Here is a 13,951-nt window from a genome sequence, read left to right as displayed (position 1 = left end):
AATCATGGGTAGAGTGGACCGCTGCCAGTGTCTCTCTTTCCCAAACAAAAGGAAATGATATTAAATTGATTGACCGTTCTCAAATGCAAAATGATACCGAGAATGAAATCGGTCGCTCGCTTTTCCCATTCATTTACAATTGTGATAGATTAAGAAGAACTACCCAAAGGCAGCTGTACTCGGCAATGAAGATTCAATAAACTTCAGCTTGTTCAATAAGTAATAACTACCACCCTTGTCCCTTACCCCGAAATACTACTAATACTAGGTATCTACCCGAACGCAACCCAAAGATATTTTTACAGCATCTGATTGATGTAATCAATCGAAACTTATTTATACAATTCGTAAGCCGTGAATGAATGGGAAAAGCGAGCGACCGATTTCATTCTCGGTATCATTTTGCATTTGAGAACGGTCAATCAATTTAATATCATTTCCTTTTGTTTGGGAAAGAGAGACACTGGCAGCGGTCCACTCTACCCATGATTATGGGTTTTGGTAAAATATGCTCATAATGTTTATAATGTCCCCTGAGATTATTACGTCAGCACAACGGTTCGTCGGTCTCTAAATTCTATTCTAAACAGTTCCCCTGGTCGATAACTTGGCAACATCAAAAGTCATAATATGGCAATCTAGAAGATGTAGCCGGTTTAAAGTTAATTAAATAACAAACCTAATCTGGTTATGCGAGATGCCCCAACATATGAGATAAGGGATGAACTGTTCATAGGACGCGTGTTCCCTGAAAATGAGCATGTTGTTTTAATTGAAAACCACGGGTTAATTTATTGTCGTAAAACTCACTGAATGAATGTTTGAAAATGAATTGCAAGGAAAGCTTTTTACTGAAATGTTTTGATTCAGAAAATTGTTGTAACTATATATTTTCAAATATTTTCAAATATTTTCAAAATTCTTCGTCTACACGTCTACCATTACTGTAAAGGTGCTAAACTGCAACTAATTGTAATGCACAGTTTATTGTAAACTGTACTTATCACGATATTATGATGTGCCGGTTATATGAATATTTAAAGCTCACTTTTAGTGTTCCCAATTTTAGAGGGATCTATGTAGATTCTCCGGCTTATAGTAAAGTCGTGTTGGACCATGTGGTCCCAATGTGGTTTACGGTGTTTCTCTTTGTGGAGCTTACAGAACAATCGCTTGTCAGACAGGAAAACTGCTCCTGATTTTCTGAAAGTACAGAATAACAGAATGCTACATTTCCAATTTGGGATCACAAAAACGATACTTACTATGTATTTCAAACATGATATTAATGAAAAATATCAACAAATATGTAAAGTATGTTAAAATATAATGTAAAATATTATATTGAAATCAATGTCTTACATGCCACAGTTGAAATGGAAGGATCTAGGACACGCCTTATCACAACAACCCACAGTAGCATTGTAGATACGACAGTGATCACATCTCAGAGAAGAGCCACGGTTTACTGCCATCTCCACGTTCATTAACTTACCGTCTGATTCTTCAAATACCTGGGGGTGAAAGTACGTGAGGCGTAAATTCTTCTTCATTTCCGATATCTAATTAATGGGCAGTAAAGCAGTTCTGAAATCTAGGGTTTAGATTTGTTATTGTTGACGTGACAAGAGAGGTATGTGTGTTAGAGTAATAGCGTGATTCTAGTTAAATCAACTGCATCATCGTAAAGCAATACAAATATGTAGCAATGCAATGCGCGTTTTGGAGCTTGGTTTTAGGTTATTATTTGCCCTCATTTACGACGAAGTTTGACTGGTTTTAATTATGCCGTGTTTAAAATCAAATTTGTCCATTCTAATTACGCTGTGATAAGTGATTGTAAAATGCTAGCGGTTATAATAAAAACTGTTAAAAGGGGCTGAGATTATCTGGAACGTATTAAATAATCATTAATATACAATGTACAATGTACAATGTACAATGTATATTGTATACTTGTTTTAAGGGGGCCGGGGGGGTCTTCATCAAAATTCTCTCGAAATCGAGTTTATATTTGTTTCTGATAGAGGGGAGTGATATCTATCAGCTGCTTTTGGTCCCATGGAAAAATATTGTTCCTAGCCGAAATTATCGCCGGCCAAAGGTCAGCGCTTATGAGTAATTGTATTGCGTGAGCGATTTTCAATCGCGCGTTCTGAAAATCGAGTCTAAAAATCTATCTTCTCCTACATTTTTTGAGCAATCACCCTTAAACTTTCAGGATATGTTCTTAGGATCAGTTAGAAGAGAACTCTAGAGCCAGAATTTTGAGATAGGCCTTTAAAGATTTTTAATTCGATTTTGAAAATCTTGGACCTTGATTTTTAGAGGTCCAAGATTTTCAAAATCGAATTAAAAATCTTTAAAGGCTTATCTCCAAATTCTGGCTCTAGAGTTCTCTTCTAACTGATCATAAGAACATATCCTGAAAGTTTGAGGGTGATTGCTCAAAAAATGTAGGAGAAGATAGATTTTTAGACTCGATTTTCAGAACGCGCGATTGAAAATTGCTCGCGCAATACAATTACACATAAGCGCTGACCTTTGGCCGGCGATAATTTCGGCTAGGAACAATATTTTTCCATGGGACCAAAAGCAGCTGATAGATATCACTCCCCTCTATCAGAAACAACTATAAACTCGATTTCGAGAGAATTTTGATGAAGACCCCCCCCCCCCCCCCCGGCCCCCTTAAAGAAAAACGATCCATGCTAAAACATTACATCGCGAACGGTAGGATTCGAACCTACGCGGGCAGAGCCCAATTGATTTCTAGTCAATCGCCTTAACCACTCGGCCACGTCCGCATGTTATATTGTGAAAGTTTATTAACGAATATAGTGCACACCTGGAATACATAAAATACATGCATGTATTTTTAGTAAATGTAAACTAAAGGTTTGCGAACAATAGGATTCAAACCTACGCGCAATTTATTTCTAGTGACCAATAATACAGGGAGATATTGCATGTGACCCGTCACTGTTAGATTTGGGATTTACCAGGCAACAACAATCTGTTACCAGATTGACACGTACCTCTGAGCTCCACAGGGCGCAGTTAACGTGAATCCAGTTGTCTACTCCACAAGCCAACAGTCTACCACAACTTTTCTCCGGCAAATCACCTGATAATTAATTAGTTAATAATATGTAATTAATAATTAATCAATTGAAAGCTAGAATTAGAATTTCATAGATAAGGGATAAGGGAAAGATTAAACAGGGAAACAAGAAAAATTTCTTCTACCACTTATCATAATATTTAACGGCCATCGAAACAGGTGCCGCACAGATAACTGAATTCTCACCTTTCTGATTGCACAAGACGCAAGTTCTACAATCCTTCTCAACGAAAGTAGAAGTCTCGTACTTCTGTGGTTCTTTGTGTCGTGTTGAGGTCTTGTTGAACCAGTGAATCTTCTTGGGTGTTTTGACAGGTGTTTTTACGTCAAATTGTCCCTTTTTTACTTTGGATAGCCAGGGGAAACACTCGTTAAGGACCTGAAAATAATTTATATTAACTAATAAATGTATATGTTTAAAATGTATCAACAGCTCTGTTCGAAAAGTTCAGAAAATGGATTGAACACCCCTTTCACATTATAATAGTAATGCTAATGTTTTGCAGGATAAATGATAACGCAATATCCTACACACAGTAGTAATATTCAATACACCCATTTGGTGACAGTTGACAGGTCTATTATAACTGCACCAAGGCATAAACGAAGGAGAGAAGGGGGTTGTACGCTACTGGGGGGGTCACGCTGGTTCTACTCACTGTTCTAGTGAGGGGGGTTGTACGCTAGTGGGGGGGGGGGGGCAACGCTGGTTCTACTCATTGCTCTAGTGAGGGGGGTTGTACGCTAGTGGGGAAGGCAGCACTGGTTCTACTCATTGCTCTAGTGAGGGGGGGGGGTTGTACGCTAGTGGGGGGGGGGGCCAACGCTGGTTCTACTCATTGCTCTAGTGAGGGGGGTGTACGAATTGGGGGGGGGGGGGCAACGCTGGTTCTACTCACTGCTCTAGTGAGGGGGGTTGTACGCTAGTGGGGAAGGCAGCACTGGTTCTACTCACTGTTCTAGTGAGGGGGGGTTGTACGCTAGTGGGGGGGGGGGGGCAACACTGGTGTCTGGTTCTACTCACTGTTCTAGTGAGGGGGGTTGTACGCTAGTGGGGGGGGGGGCAACGCTGGTTCTACTCACTGTTCTAGTGAGGGGGGTTGTACGCTAGTGGGGGGGGGGCAACGCTGGTTCTACTCACTGCTCTAGTGAGGGGGGTTGTACGCTATTGGGGGGGGGGGGGGGGGGCAACGCTGGTTCTACTCACTGCTCTAAAGGTCCCCACAGCACCAGGAGTTGACGCAATGTACCCAAACACATCATTCTCAAACATTCTGATGCTACGTACTGTAGTGTACTTGTGCAGTCGTATTTTGGAGTGGTCTACCACTCCCTGCATAGCTTCCAGGCACTGTAACGTGATTCGTTAGATAGTGGTTTGGAAAATGTTTTCATATATTATAATATGTATCTTAGAGTTAAATTGTTAGCCACCCACCGTGCTGGTATTAAAATTTGAAAAAAAAATTATCAAATCATCAAATTTGACTGAAATTAAAACCTACTACACTATATATATTAACGTTAATTAATTATCCAGTTAACTTACGTGAGCGAGGTTTTCTTGTACGCACTGCATCATTTCCTGTCTCCACACGTTATCCCTGCAACACCGTCTACACACGTACACGACCCTGTCTTCAGGCAGGTTACTCATTGCTTCATACTCTAGCTCCGATATGTTATCACACTGTCGAGATTAATTAATTGTGTAATTAATTAGTCGATTGATTACTTGATGAGTCAGTTGTTTGATCAGTTAATTCAACATTAACAATATATTATATTCATTGGTTAGTTAATTGAGCGATCAGTTAATAATCTTACCTATTTTACAATTGATTTACTAATTAATCCCTTCCGATATAACAATCAATTAGCACGATCGATAACTAATTGATTGCAGGCAATCAATTAGTTTATTAACAAAATTACCAATTATTTTTAAAAGTGATCACCTCGATGTGTACCCAGTGTTCACAGCTCACACACGAAACCATGGGAGTGTCGTAATCTTCATCCTCATACACCGCTTCACACAGGGACAGTAGTTACCTTAACATGGACAATTGTTTAGTTAATTAATAAATTAAGTAATAGGTTATTTAATCGATTTATTGGTGAGTAAGTTGATTCATCAACTTATTTTCCATATTTGATTTAGGCCTTTAAAGAATTTTGTTGTCCAAATTCCAAAATTTGCCGGGCTCCGGGGGAAATTCAGAATTCAAATAAGGTTCTGAGGCGATTCTGACTTTTGAGTAGGTGTCAGGTTTCTTATTCTCCTACGTTTTTAAAGAGTATCAGCTTTATAGCAGAGGCATTTAACGTACTGTATTCCCGTATGCAGTTCAGTTGCATTTCTTTGCAGAACAATTTAAACATCTTGAATTATGTTTTTGTTCATAGTTATAATACACATAACAGAATAGACAAACACTTTCGACCATATCATCACTTTCTTTCTTTAATTTACTAAATTTCTTACAACGTCTTACCAGTACAATGAGTTTCACAGTGCCTGATTCAGTACGATATGCTCTTATAACATGGAGTGTCATCTCAACCATCATGTCACTACTCGGCAACACCATCGTGTTGATATCCTCCCGTAAACACAATGCTCTCAAGCTAGACCAATACTCAATCAGACTGATAGACAATCTGGCAGCAGCGGATATTGGGTACACTCTAACAGGTACTATCCCCACTATCAGTGCTATTGCTGCTGAGGGTTGGATCTACGGGCACCACCTCTGTGTAGCCGACAGGTATGTTTCAAGACTTTTCAGATTTTTTAGGGATTTTAGATTTTACTTGCATGTTTGACGACAGCCTGTAAAGTGTAAATTGATAGTTTGATCTCAGTATATATGCAACAAATCATTTAGTTTGATTGTTGATTCCTAAAAAATTTCCTCAGGTACCTTACCAACGTTTTCTACAACATAACCCCACTGCTAGTGGCTCTGTTGTGTGTCAGCAAGTTGACATGCATCATGTTCCCACTTTCAGTGGTCACACGTGACACAAAACACGTACTCCTAGCTGTGTCTGCTATCTGGGCTCTAGTGGTCACATCTTGTCTGATCAGCACCTTGGTCTACAGGTATATGGTTTGAAATTTAGATCCTTAACTGCATCTTTGGTCTACAGGTATATGGTTTGAAATTTAGATCCTTAACTGCATCTTTGGTCTACAGGTATATGGTTTGAAATTTCAATCCTTAACTGCATCTTTGGTCTACAGGTATATGGTTTGAACTTTGAATCCTTAACTGTATCTTTGACAGTCCTTACTATATACTTACTTTAGGTAACAATAATAATGGTACGGAGTTTATCAGTATGTATCGCTATTATTATAGTGCTGATGCATTTTATTTTATCTATGTATTTATTGGTTCACACTCCACAGGGACAACATCTACTACGACCACATCTCATACCAATGTTGGGTTGACTACACTCACAGAGAATACTTCGGCACCTTTCTAATCATCTACATGATTCTAGTGGCAGCAGTGATCATCACTACAACAATATGGCTGATTGTCCTCGTTAGGAGGCTCACAGGAGGGACTCAAACAAAAGGAGCTACAGCTATCATTGCAGTTGCAGCTATCTACTCCCTTGCTACTGTACCCACAGCAGCTATGATGGCAGTGGAACTAACAGTGTGGTACGAGTCCTGGAGTGATGATGCTAAAGCGCTCGGTAAAATTATTACCATGTACAGTTTTTATTTGACTAACTTTTGTAATCCAATAGTTTATTACTTCTCCATTAGAAGCTTTAGAGAGTTTGTGGATAAGAAGATGTTCAGAAGAGGGGAGCTGCCTTCTCCAGGAAACACTCCCGATAATAAGACAGTTTCTACCGCAGTTTCTACCGCAAAAACACCTTTGCTTGGAGATAATAAGACAGTTTCTACCGCAGTTTCTACCGCAAAAACACCTTTGCTTGGAGATAATAAGACAGTTTCTACCGCAGTTTCTACCGCAAAAACACCTTTGCTGGGAGATAGAAAGGACCATATTTCCTAATACGCTTTTATTCAAGAACATTTCCAATTAACTTTTGAGAGATTGACAAAAATTTGACGCTATTGATATTTGATTGCTTATTCTTTTACACTGATTTAATATTATAATTATAATGATGGTCAGTTTACCTCTGATCATATCTCAGATATCTTTCAAGACTCAATGGGGGGGGGCCAATGGCATAAAATGGCATAAAATGGCATAAAATGGAGACTTTTTCTATGGAGAAAATGGAAAAACCCATGAGTAATTCTCCATTTTCTCCATTTTATGCCATGAATTTTGTCTTCGAAATTTCATCTTTAACACCATTTAACACCTAAATTGGACATCCTAACATGTTTATTTACGCTTACTAGGGACGTAACAAGCTTAGGAAAGCTCATAGTAGGCTACTAGATGCTTATACTAGGTTAGTAGAGGCACACTTCAGGCAAACTCATAATTACTCAAGCCTAGTGTAAAGTTATTTCTACAGGCTACAGCAGGAGTGAGTAATAGGGGAGAGTAATAGGCACTGAGAAGTGAGACCTACATCCTCGAAAGTCGAAACAAGCTCGCACTGCAAAGGGGAGGCCTGCCTTCCGAGATCGCATTACCACTTACCAGGGGAAGGCTCGAGTCCAAATATGTGTATCGAGGGGTAGGTGCAGACTTCGATAAACCGAAAAACCAAAAAAATATTTTCGGCTAATAATGAAGAGGGTAGCATGAAACGTGGAAAAAAGTGGTTTTTAGAAAAACTTTGAAAAAAGAAAACAACAATTTTTCAAGAAAAATTTTTTGACTTAGAAAATTTCCGGCCCGAGTCATTCTCGATACGTACCTCTCGCATCGAGAGCTCCCGAATCCGAGCTCGTGTTGCAAAGGGGAGGTCTGCCTTCCGAGAACGCATTACCAGGGGGAAGCCTCGAGTCCAAAATTGTGTACCGAGGGGTAAATTTCTAAGTCAAAATTTTTCAAAGTTTTTCTGAAAAACACTTTTCTCCACGTTTCATGCTACCTTGTTCATTTTAAGCCGAAAATATTTTTTCGGTCAAAATTTTTCAAATTTTTCTGAAAACCGCTTTTCTCCACGTTTCATGCTACCCTGTTCATTATTTGCCGAAAATATTTTTTCGGTTTTTCGAAGTCCACAACTTCCCCTTGATACACAATTTTGGACTCGAGATAATGCGATCCCGGAAGGCAGGCCTCCCCTTTGCAACAAGAGCTCGGAATCGGGAGCTCTCGATACGGGAGGTACTATCGAAAATGACTCGGACCGAAAATTTTCTAAGTCAACATTTTTCAAAGTTTTTCTGAAAACCACTTTTCTCCATGTTTCATGATACCCTGTTCATTATTGGCCGAAAATATCTTTTTCAAAAATAATTTTTCTCGAAATTCTAAATTTTTCAGGTTTTCAATGGCATAAAATGGCATAAAATGGCATAAAATGGAGACTTTTTCTATGGAGAAAATGGAAAAACCCACGAGTAATTCTCCATTTTCTCCATTTATGCCATTGGCCCCCCCCCCCCCCCCCCCCCCCGACTCAATATTAAGTAAATCATGAAATTAGTCATGAGGGTAAATGTACAGTGTACACTTAATTAATATTAGAGATAGCAACCAATCATTGATTTTATTAAACAAATTAAATAATAGAATTAACATAATTTAATTGGTATTAAAATGATATATTACCTTTACTGTAAAGCTTTCCACACGGTTTACACACTGAGAAATCATACAGCCATTTTGTTTCACTGTTACCCTTAGTTCCACACTATGAAAAATGTTAAATAAAACTTACTTGAAAACTACCAAATACAAATTAGGTCAAAACGGTATTTTTTCTTATGTCTGTTCAAACGATTAATTCTAGCTGAGCGTATAAATTTTCGTGAGAGAATAAAAACTGCATATTTAGGTTATTTTTAAATTTCAACAATTATACTGAGGCATAATTTGGTCACCAAAATAAGCTTTAAAATCACAAACCTTCCTACAGAAGAGGCAAACTGGACACTTCCAAATTCCGTTCTTACTGGGAACTTTGCAGATGTCAGAAGGGAGACAGGATGCATGGTAGGTGTGGTAGCACTCACAGCACTTTAACAACTGGGAAATAAGAGTATATGGTGAGCAGATATTCAAATCAGAGGGGGAAGGGGGGGGGGGGGGCAATTTGGGCATGGGGTTGACCAGCGCGAGCGGAAACAATATACTGTCCATGTATTTGAGTTTGTTAAAAAAACAACAAGCTATTAGCCTATAATAACTTTATCACAATATTATCTTATATTGACCTCCCTCTCACACTACAAGCTATTGTCTTACCATTTCCTCGGTGTTTTTACTGCACACGTGGCACATTATACACCGCTCACACTTCCAGTCAGCTGATATCACTTCGTCATCCTCAATGTCAACACAGTATCTGCGATACAGATTGAATAAAATGGGGGGCCTTTGATGTACGGTAGGGAACATTTTGAGTAGGTACAAATACTATTGTTTTGTTTTAAAGACCCGAGGGCCACCCTTAAGGGCTTTGAAACCATTTTATTGAGTATAATATAATATAAAAATAAACTATAATCGTAACATTCATGTCGATACTAACTGAAATAATATAATCTGTAGTTATGATAATAATACTTACTGTCACTTAATTAAGATATATGATATAATAAAATAAATATCTCTTTTATTTCCACACTAATTCTCACACCAAGGTTTAATTCACACACCAAAACTTTAAATTTTATCAAATATTCACCCAATTCTGGTTAAGAACGAGACATATAAGCTTACTTGTGAAAAGGTTCCGCACAAGCAGAACAGAATATAAATCCGCCCAATCCCGAACTGCCACATAAATAACAGAGCTCAGGGCAGCTAGAACCGTAGTGGGTAGTTGGTATAAAGTATCCTTCCGTCCAAACTTGATCCATACTGGCTTCCTGATGAGCAATGATTTTAAGATTGATTTGGGTTCAATTATTATATCCAGATAACGAGAGTGTGCAAGTGATCAATGCGACTAAATCAATTAGTACGACTTACTCTCCAAAGTATTGTGACTAAGCCACCATCCAACTTGTTAAAAGTCTGCTCCTCCTTTTTTGCCTGTTTCTTTGGCTGGGATTTTCCGCGTTTACCGACCGACCCTTTGTATCTTCTACCCCGCTTTTCAGTTTCCTCCGCTGTGTAAAAATGTGTAGAAATGTGTCAATACAAGTTATAATAGCACAAGGCATGGCTTCCGTTCAATTGAAAATAATTTAGCCCTTAAGGGCACGCATAATTTGGTGAGTGAACACAGCTAAATCGTGCAATACAAATGTGTTCTATGATAGCCAATCCTGAAAGTTGAGACGCGTGAAAAAGCACGTGCTTTGATTGTAAGCGATTAACAAAATTCGTGGGTTCAACACATCTTAAATCAAGCTCTAATATGACGTAATCGTTAAGATCATGCGTTAATAGTTGTTGGCCAGTAATTTCCCGCGATTGTGCTAAAGCAAGCGCTAATTAAGGCAACATTTAAAATTCTACAATAGTATAAGATGAGTGTACGTTGAACCGCGCCAAAAATCCGATGCTGAAGCCAACTTTCTATAATAGCGCGCGCAAAATTTTAGGTTAAATTTTCACCATTTGCCACTGATCGTCCCACAAGATCAAAACATTGAGGTTATTTACCTGGTTTGGCATCCATGTCATCCTTGGTTTTCACGCTATCAGTATCTTCTGATTCAAGATCAGTGACGTTTAAAACTTCTGATACTGCTCCAGCTATGGAACCACTGCTTGACTCTGTTTCTTTCTTCACAATTGTATTGTCCTTTTCAGTTGGGTTTTCAGCTCTTTTCCCGGTTAAAACTTTATCATCGGATTCAGCTGGCGTTTGATCCTGTGCTGCGTGTGAAGCTGATTGCAACTCTTCAGAAACGTCAATTTCTGTTTCGACTTTACTTCCATCTTTTGTTGTATCTACTTCTTTTGAAACAGATATCATCGGGGAATCGTCCAATTCACAACTTCCACTGGGCCTGGCAGTCTGATCCACAGGATGATTAGTTGTTCCCGAAACTGAATCAACAGGCTCCTCTTTGATTTTAACCTCATCAGAGGTGGAGATGTCGGAAGACTTTTGAGGAGTTTGTGTCAGCATTTTAGGTTGCTTGATTTCTACTCTCTGCAAATAAAAGGGGTATTTTTCGGATACAAGCCAAATAAAATGTAACAAAATATCAATAATACAACGAAATCAGCCTCGAAGGTCATATTTAGTAATCTATAACAACTCGGTTTAAAAAATCATATTATTACAATTAAACTGATTGATTGAATAAATGATGAGCTAAGCATGTAGCTCTCTGTGTCTGACCTTATCTAAGTGTTTTGCCCAAGACGTTAGAGTCTGAAAAGACAAGTTCATATATTTAGGACAATTCAGACCGTGGTCAACTAAACACTGAACTAGGGTTTCGGGCAGCTCGCCACTGAGAAGCACTTGTGTCATCTTCTTTACTTTCGGCATTCTAAGACCTGGAGGTATGGAGCTGTATGAGAAGAAGTTGTGTGCAAAACTAAGCCAAACACAGTGCCAAAATGGTACATGTGTTTCAATACAGCTGAAACTATTTACAAAAACAACCATCTCGCCGTGTTTCAGAACAAGTATCTGCGTAGAATTGCGGTTTTTTAATTGTATTGAGCGATGTACGACGAAAAATGAAAGTCTTGCATACAAATAATAAACCATTTGTTAAATGGGGTCCAGTTCCAATTTACCTCTGGATTGACACAAGGGCGAGAGATCGTGATCACTTTTAGTTAAGAACAAGTACAGTCCTTCTAACCATATAGGTACCGTAACAAACAACCCTGCAAATATCATCATCACCGTTATCTGGAAGTTTTTATCAAAGGTCAAAAACATATCACTAAACCTGCTTTGACCTCAGAAAGACTACAGTGCTTAGTTATTGTTATTGAAGTGATGTACGAAACAATGTTCCACTATTTTCAACAATCCCGTAGCCTCTGACGCGGTGAGGATCAACAATTTAAACAGCCTCTCAGCTCCTCCAACAACTGTGAAGATGATCTAAAGTAACCACCCCTACCCTCAAACCCCCACTCAACAAGATACTAACCGAGAGTGTGGTGTGTATAGCCTGTGACGTCACTAATCACCAACTTCTTCAGCAACATCACATCCTCGTGAAGGGGGGTTTTCTCGGCTGCACTCCGCTTTATTTCGAGCTTCAGCTTCTTTGACTGAACGGATGGGTTATTAAATAACCATCCAATTTAATTGGTAACCTTTACTAATAAAAATATTACCAATTCTATAACTTATCACACGCACATACAAGGTGTTTCATAAAAAGTCTTTTTTTTAAACCAAAAAAAAATTATACGTAGTCCGAGGAGTCCTAATCCTTCTCGCGTCCTAAGATGACGTTTCTCTTGTCTGATATATAAAGGAGAAAATAGGAGCAGAATAGGAGCAGAATAGGAGCAGAAGGAGAAAATAGGAGGCAGAATAGGAGCAGATAGGAGCAGAAGGAGAAAATACCTTGTTGAGATCAGAAATGGTCTCCTTAGGATATTTCTTCAGAATGTCCATTATTCGCTTCCTGGCTGTGTTACTGTCTACTGAGTGTTCAGCCCCAACTTGGGGTGTTTTGGGGAGAATTGATAACAGGTCTGTTTTACTGTTTGATAGTATCTGAAATTGTGTTTGTTACTGAGAATAAGTCGGTTGCCTTGAAGACGAAAAATGGGTTTGTTTAATTCGAAATAAGTTGCTATATGCAGAAATTACTCGGTTTGAAACAGATTTGTAAAGACTATTACGTATTTAACTTTAAGTATAATTTGATCTGACGTAAACTGTAAAGCCTCTTAAGAAAATAATTCTTGCTGTTAAAGATCATCAGTAACGTTTATTCTATTTTGGTTTCTAACTCTAAGACTAAGTTCAAATAAGTACGGTTCAAGACAGGTTGCACACTTGGTGATGGTTTAAATACTAACCTGCTTTATTGGATAAGTAGTATTACCGTCATGTGCTAAATTTGCAAACATGGAATTTGCCCAATTATAACGAGCAAAACCAATTATTTAGAGGAGCTAAAACTTCCACGGAATACCCTATTTGATAATTACCATAATCAAAATTAGTGTACATGTCTGTACAGGCGAATTCCTACTGTAATACTTAAATTGTTATTTCACTGCCAGTGCGACAATATTTAGAAGTATGCAGTACAAAAGGGCAAGAAAAGATTACAATCAATAGTCAGTACCTCAGTGGTCAACCTCATCGATGCTCATGCAACAAACATTTGCGGTAGAAATGGGCAAAATGAGAATCGTTTCAACATTTGTCGGTCAAAATCAATGAATATCCCCCTAATACCATACTCTTACCCCCCCCCCCCCCTCCGGTCCCCAATCATATATTAACGCATGCCTGTATTCCTTCCATGGTCATGTTCAGTAGATTAGCCAGAGACACCAGCTCTTCAGGACTAGGTTCCGGCCTCAACTTCCAGTACCTGATAAGAATAGATTATGATAGATGATTAACTACTAATGAGTTAATTTAATGGAATCAACAATAATGATTATTAGCTACATTAAAGTGGATCTACTTGTGATATTGCCAATCAAAATTGAAGGTACCATTGAAGGCAACAAATGGTTCCAATAAAATTCTTTTTGATGATTGGATTAGCAAGCAGATGAACTAACTTATAAACGAGCAAATCTTTAA

General features: G+C 38.5%; 2 protein-coding genes and 1 non-coding gene across 7 annotated transcripts in view; 1 reads left to right on the top strand and 2 right to left on the bottom strand.

Moving 5' to 3' along the window:
• Positions 1 to 12,904, bottom strand: part of LOC134822456 (uncharacterized) — a 44,639-nt gene extending 31,735 nt beyond the window's left edge. For all 5 annotated transcript variants that reach the window (XM_063833547.1, XM_063833548.1, XM_063833550.1 and 2 more), the window contains exons 1-18: positions 12,749 to 12,904; positions 12,324 to 12,447; positions 11,959 to 12,051; positions 11,552 to 11,712; positions 10,864 to 11,359; positions 10,225 to 10,364; positions 9,973 to 10,121; positions 9,496 to 9,595; positions 9,157 to 9,276; positions 8,860 to 8,941; positions 5,083 to 5,179; positions 4,674 to 4,814; positions 4,332 to 4,475; positions 3,311 to 3,503; positions 3,039 to 3,127; positions 1,363 to 1,514; positions 1,049 to 1,203; positions 680 to 748 (exon numbers count right to left, since the gene is read on the bottom strand). In XM_063833547.1, coding sequence (XP_063689617.1) covers positions 680 to 748; positions 1,049 to 1,203; positions 1,363 to 1,514; positions 3,039 to 3,127; positions 3,311 to 3,503; positions 4,332 to 4,475; positions 4,674 to 4,814; positions 5,083 to 5,124 — 985 coding nt within the window. In that variant the 5' untranslated portion in view covers positions 5,125 to 5,179; positions 8,860 to 8,941; positions 9,157 to 9,276; ... (6 more) ...; positions 12,324 to 12,447; positions 12,749 to 12,904. The remainder of the gene's footprint in view (positions 1 to 679; positions 749 to 1,048; positions 1,204 to 1,362; positions 1,515 to 3,038; positions 3,128 to 3,310; positions 3,504 to 4,331; positions 4,476 to 4,673; positions 4,815 to 5,082; positions 5,180 to 8,859; positions 8,942 to 9,156; positions 9,277 to 9,495; positions 9,596 to 9,972; positions 10,122 to 10,224; positions 10,365 to 10,863; positions 11,360 to 11,551; positions 11,713 to 11,958; positions 12,052 to 12,323; positions 12,448 to 12,748) is intronic.
• Trnas-aga (transfer RNA serine (anticodon AGA)) lies at positions 2,726 to 2,807 on the bottom strand. Its single transcript has one exon. It is a non-coding gene; the product is annotated as a tRNA-Ser (tRNA).
• Positions 5,696 to 7,170, top strand: LOC134822260 (G-protein coupled receptor 83-like). The gene is made up of 4 exons (XM_063833166.1): positions 5,696 to 5,895; positions 6,048 to 6,233; positions 6,543 to 6,841; positions 7,118 to 7,170. The coding sequence occupies exons 1-4, from the start codon at positions 5,696 to 5,698 to the stop codon at positions 7,168 to 7,170; spliced, it is 738 nt and encodes a 245-aa protein (XP_063689236.1).
• Positions 12,905 to 13,951: the final 1,047 nt, after the last annotated feature.

Source organism: Bolinopsis microptera, chromosome 10 (genome assembly GCF_026151205.1).
Source record: "Bolinopsis microptera isolate Bmic1 chromosome 10, MBARI_Bmic_1.0, whole genome shotgun sequence".
In the NCBI taxonomy this organism is placed as follows: Eukaryota; Metazoa; Ctenophora; class Tentaculata; order Lobata; family Bolinopsidae; genus Bolinopsis; species Bolinopsis microptera.
This window is presented reverse-complemented; position numbering and strand designations above follow the sequence as displayed.

Bases quoted from the DNA above. Each gene is read 5' to 3' on its own strand.
- LOC134822260 (XM_063833166.1), top strand. From the start codon at position 5,696: ATGTCACTACTCGGCAACACCATCGTGTTGATATCCTCCCGTAAACAC. The intron at 5,896-6,047 runs GTATGTTTCAAG...AAATTTCCTCAG, and splicing joins CACCTCTGTGTAGCCGACAG to GTACCTTACCAACGTTTTCT. The intron at 6,234-6,542 runs GTATATGGTTTG...CACACTCCACAG, and splicing joins ATCAGCACCTTGGTCTACAG to GGACAACATCTACTACGACC.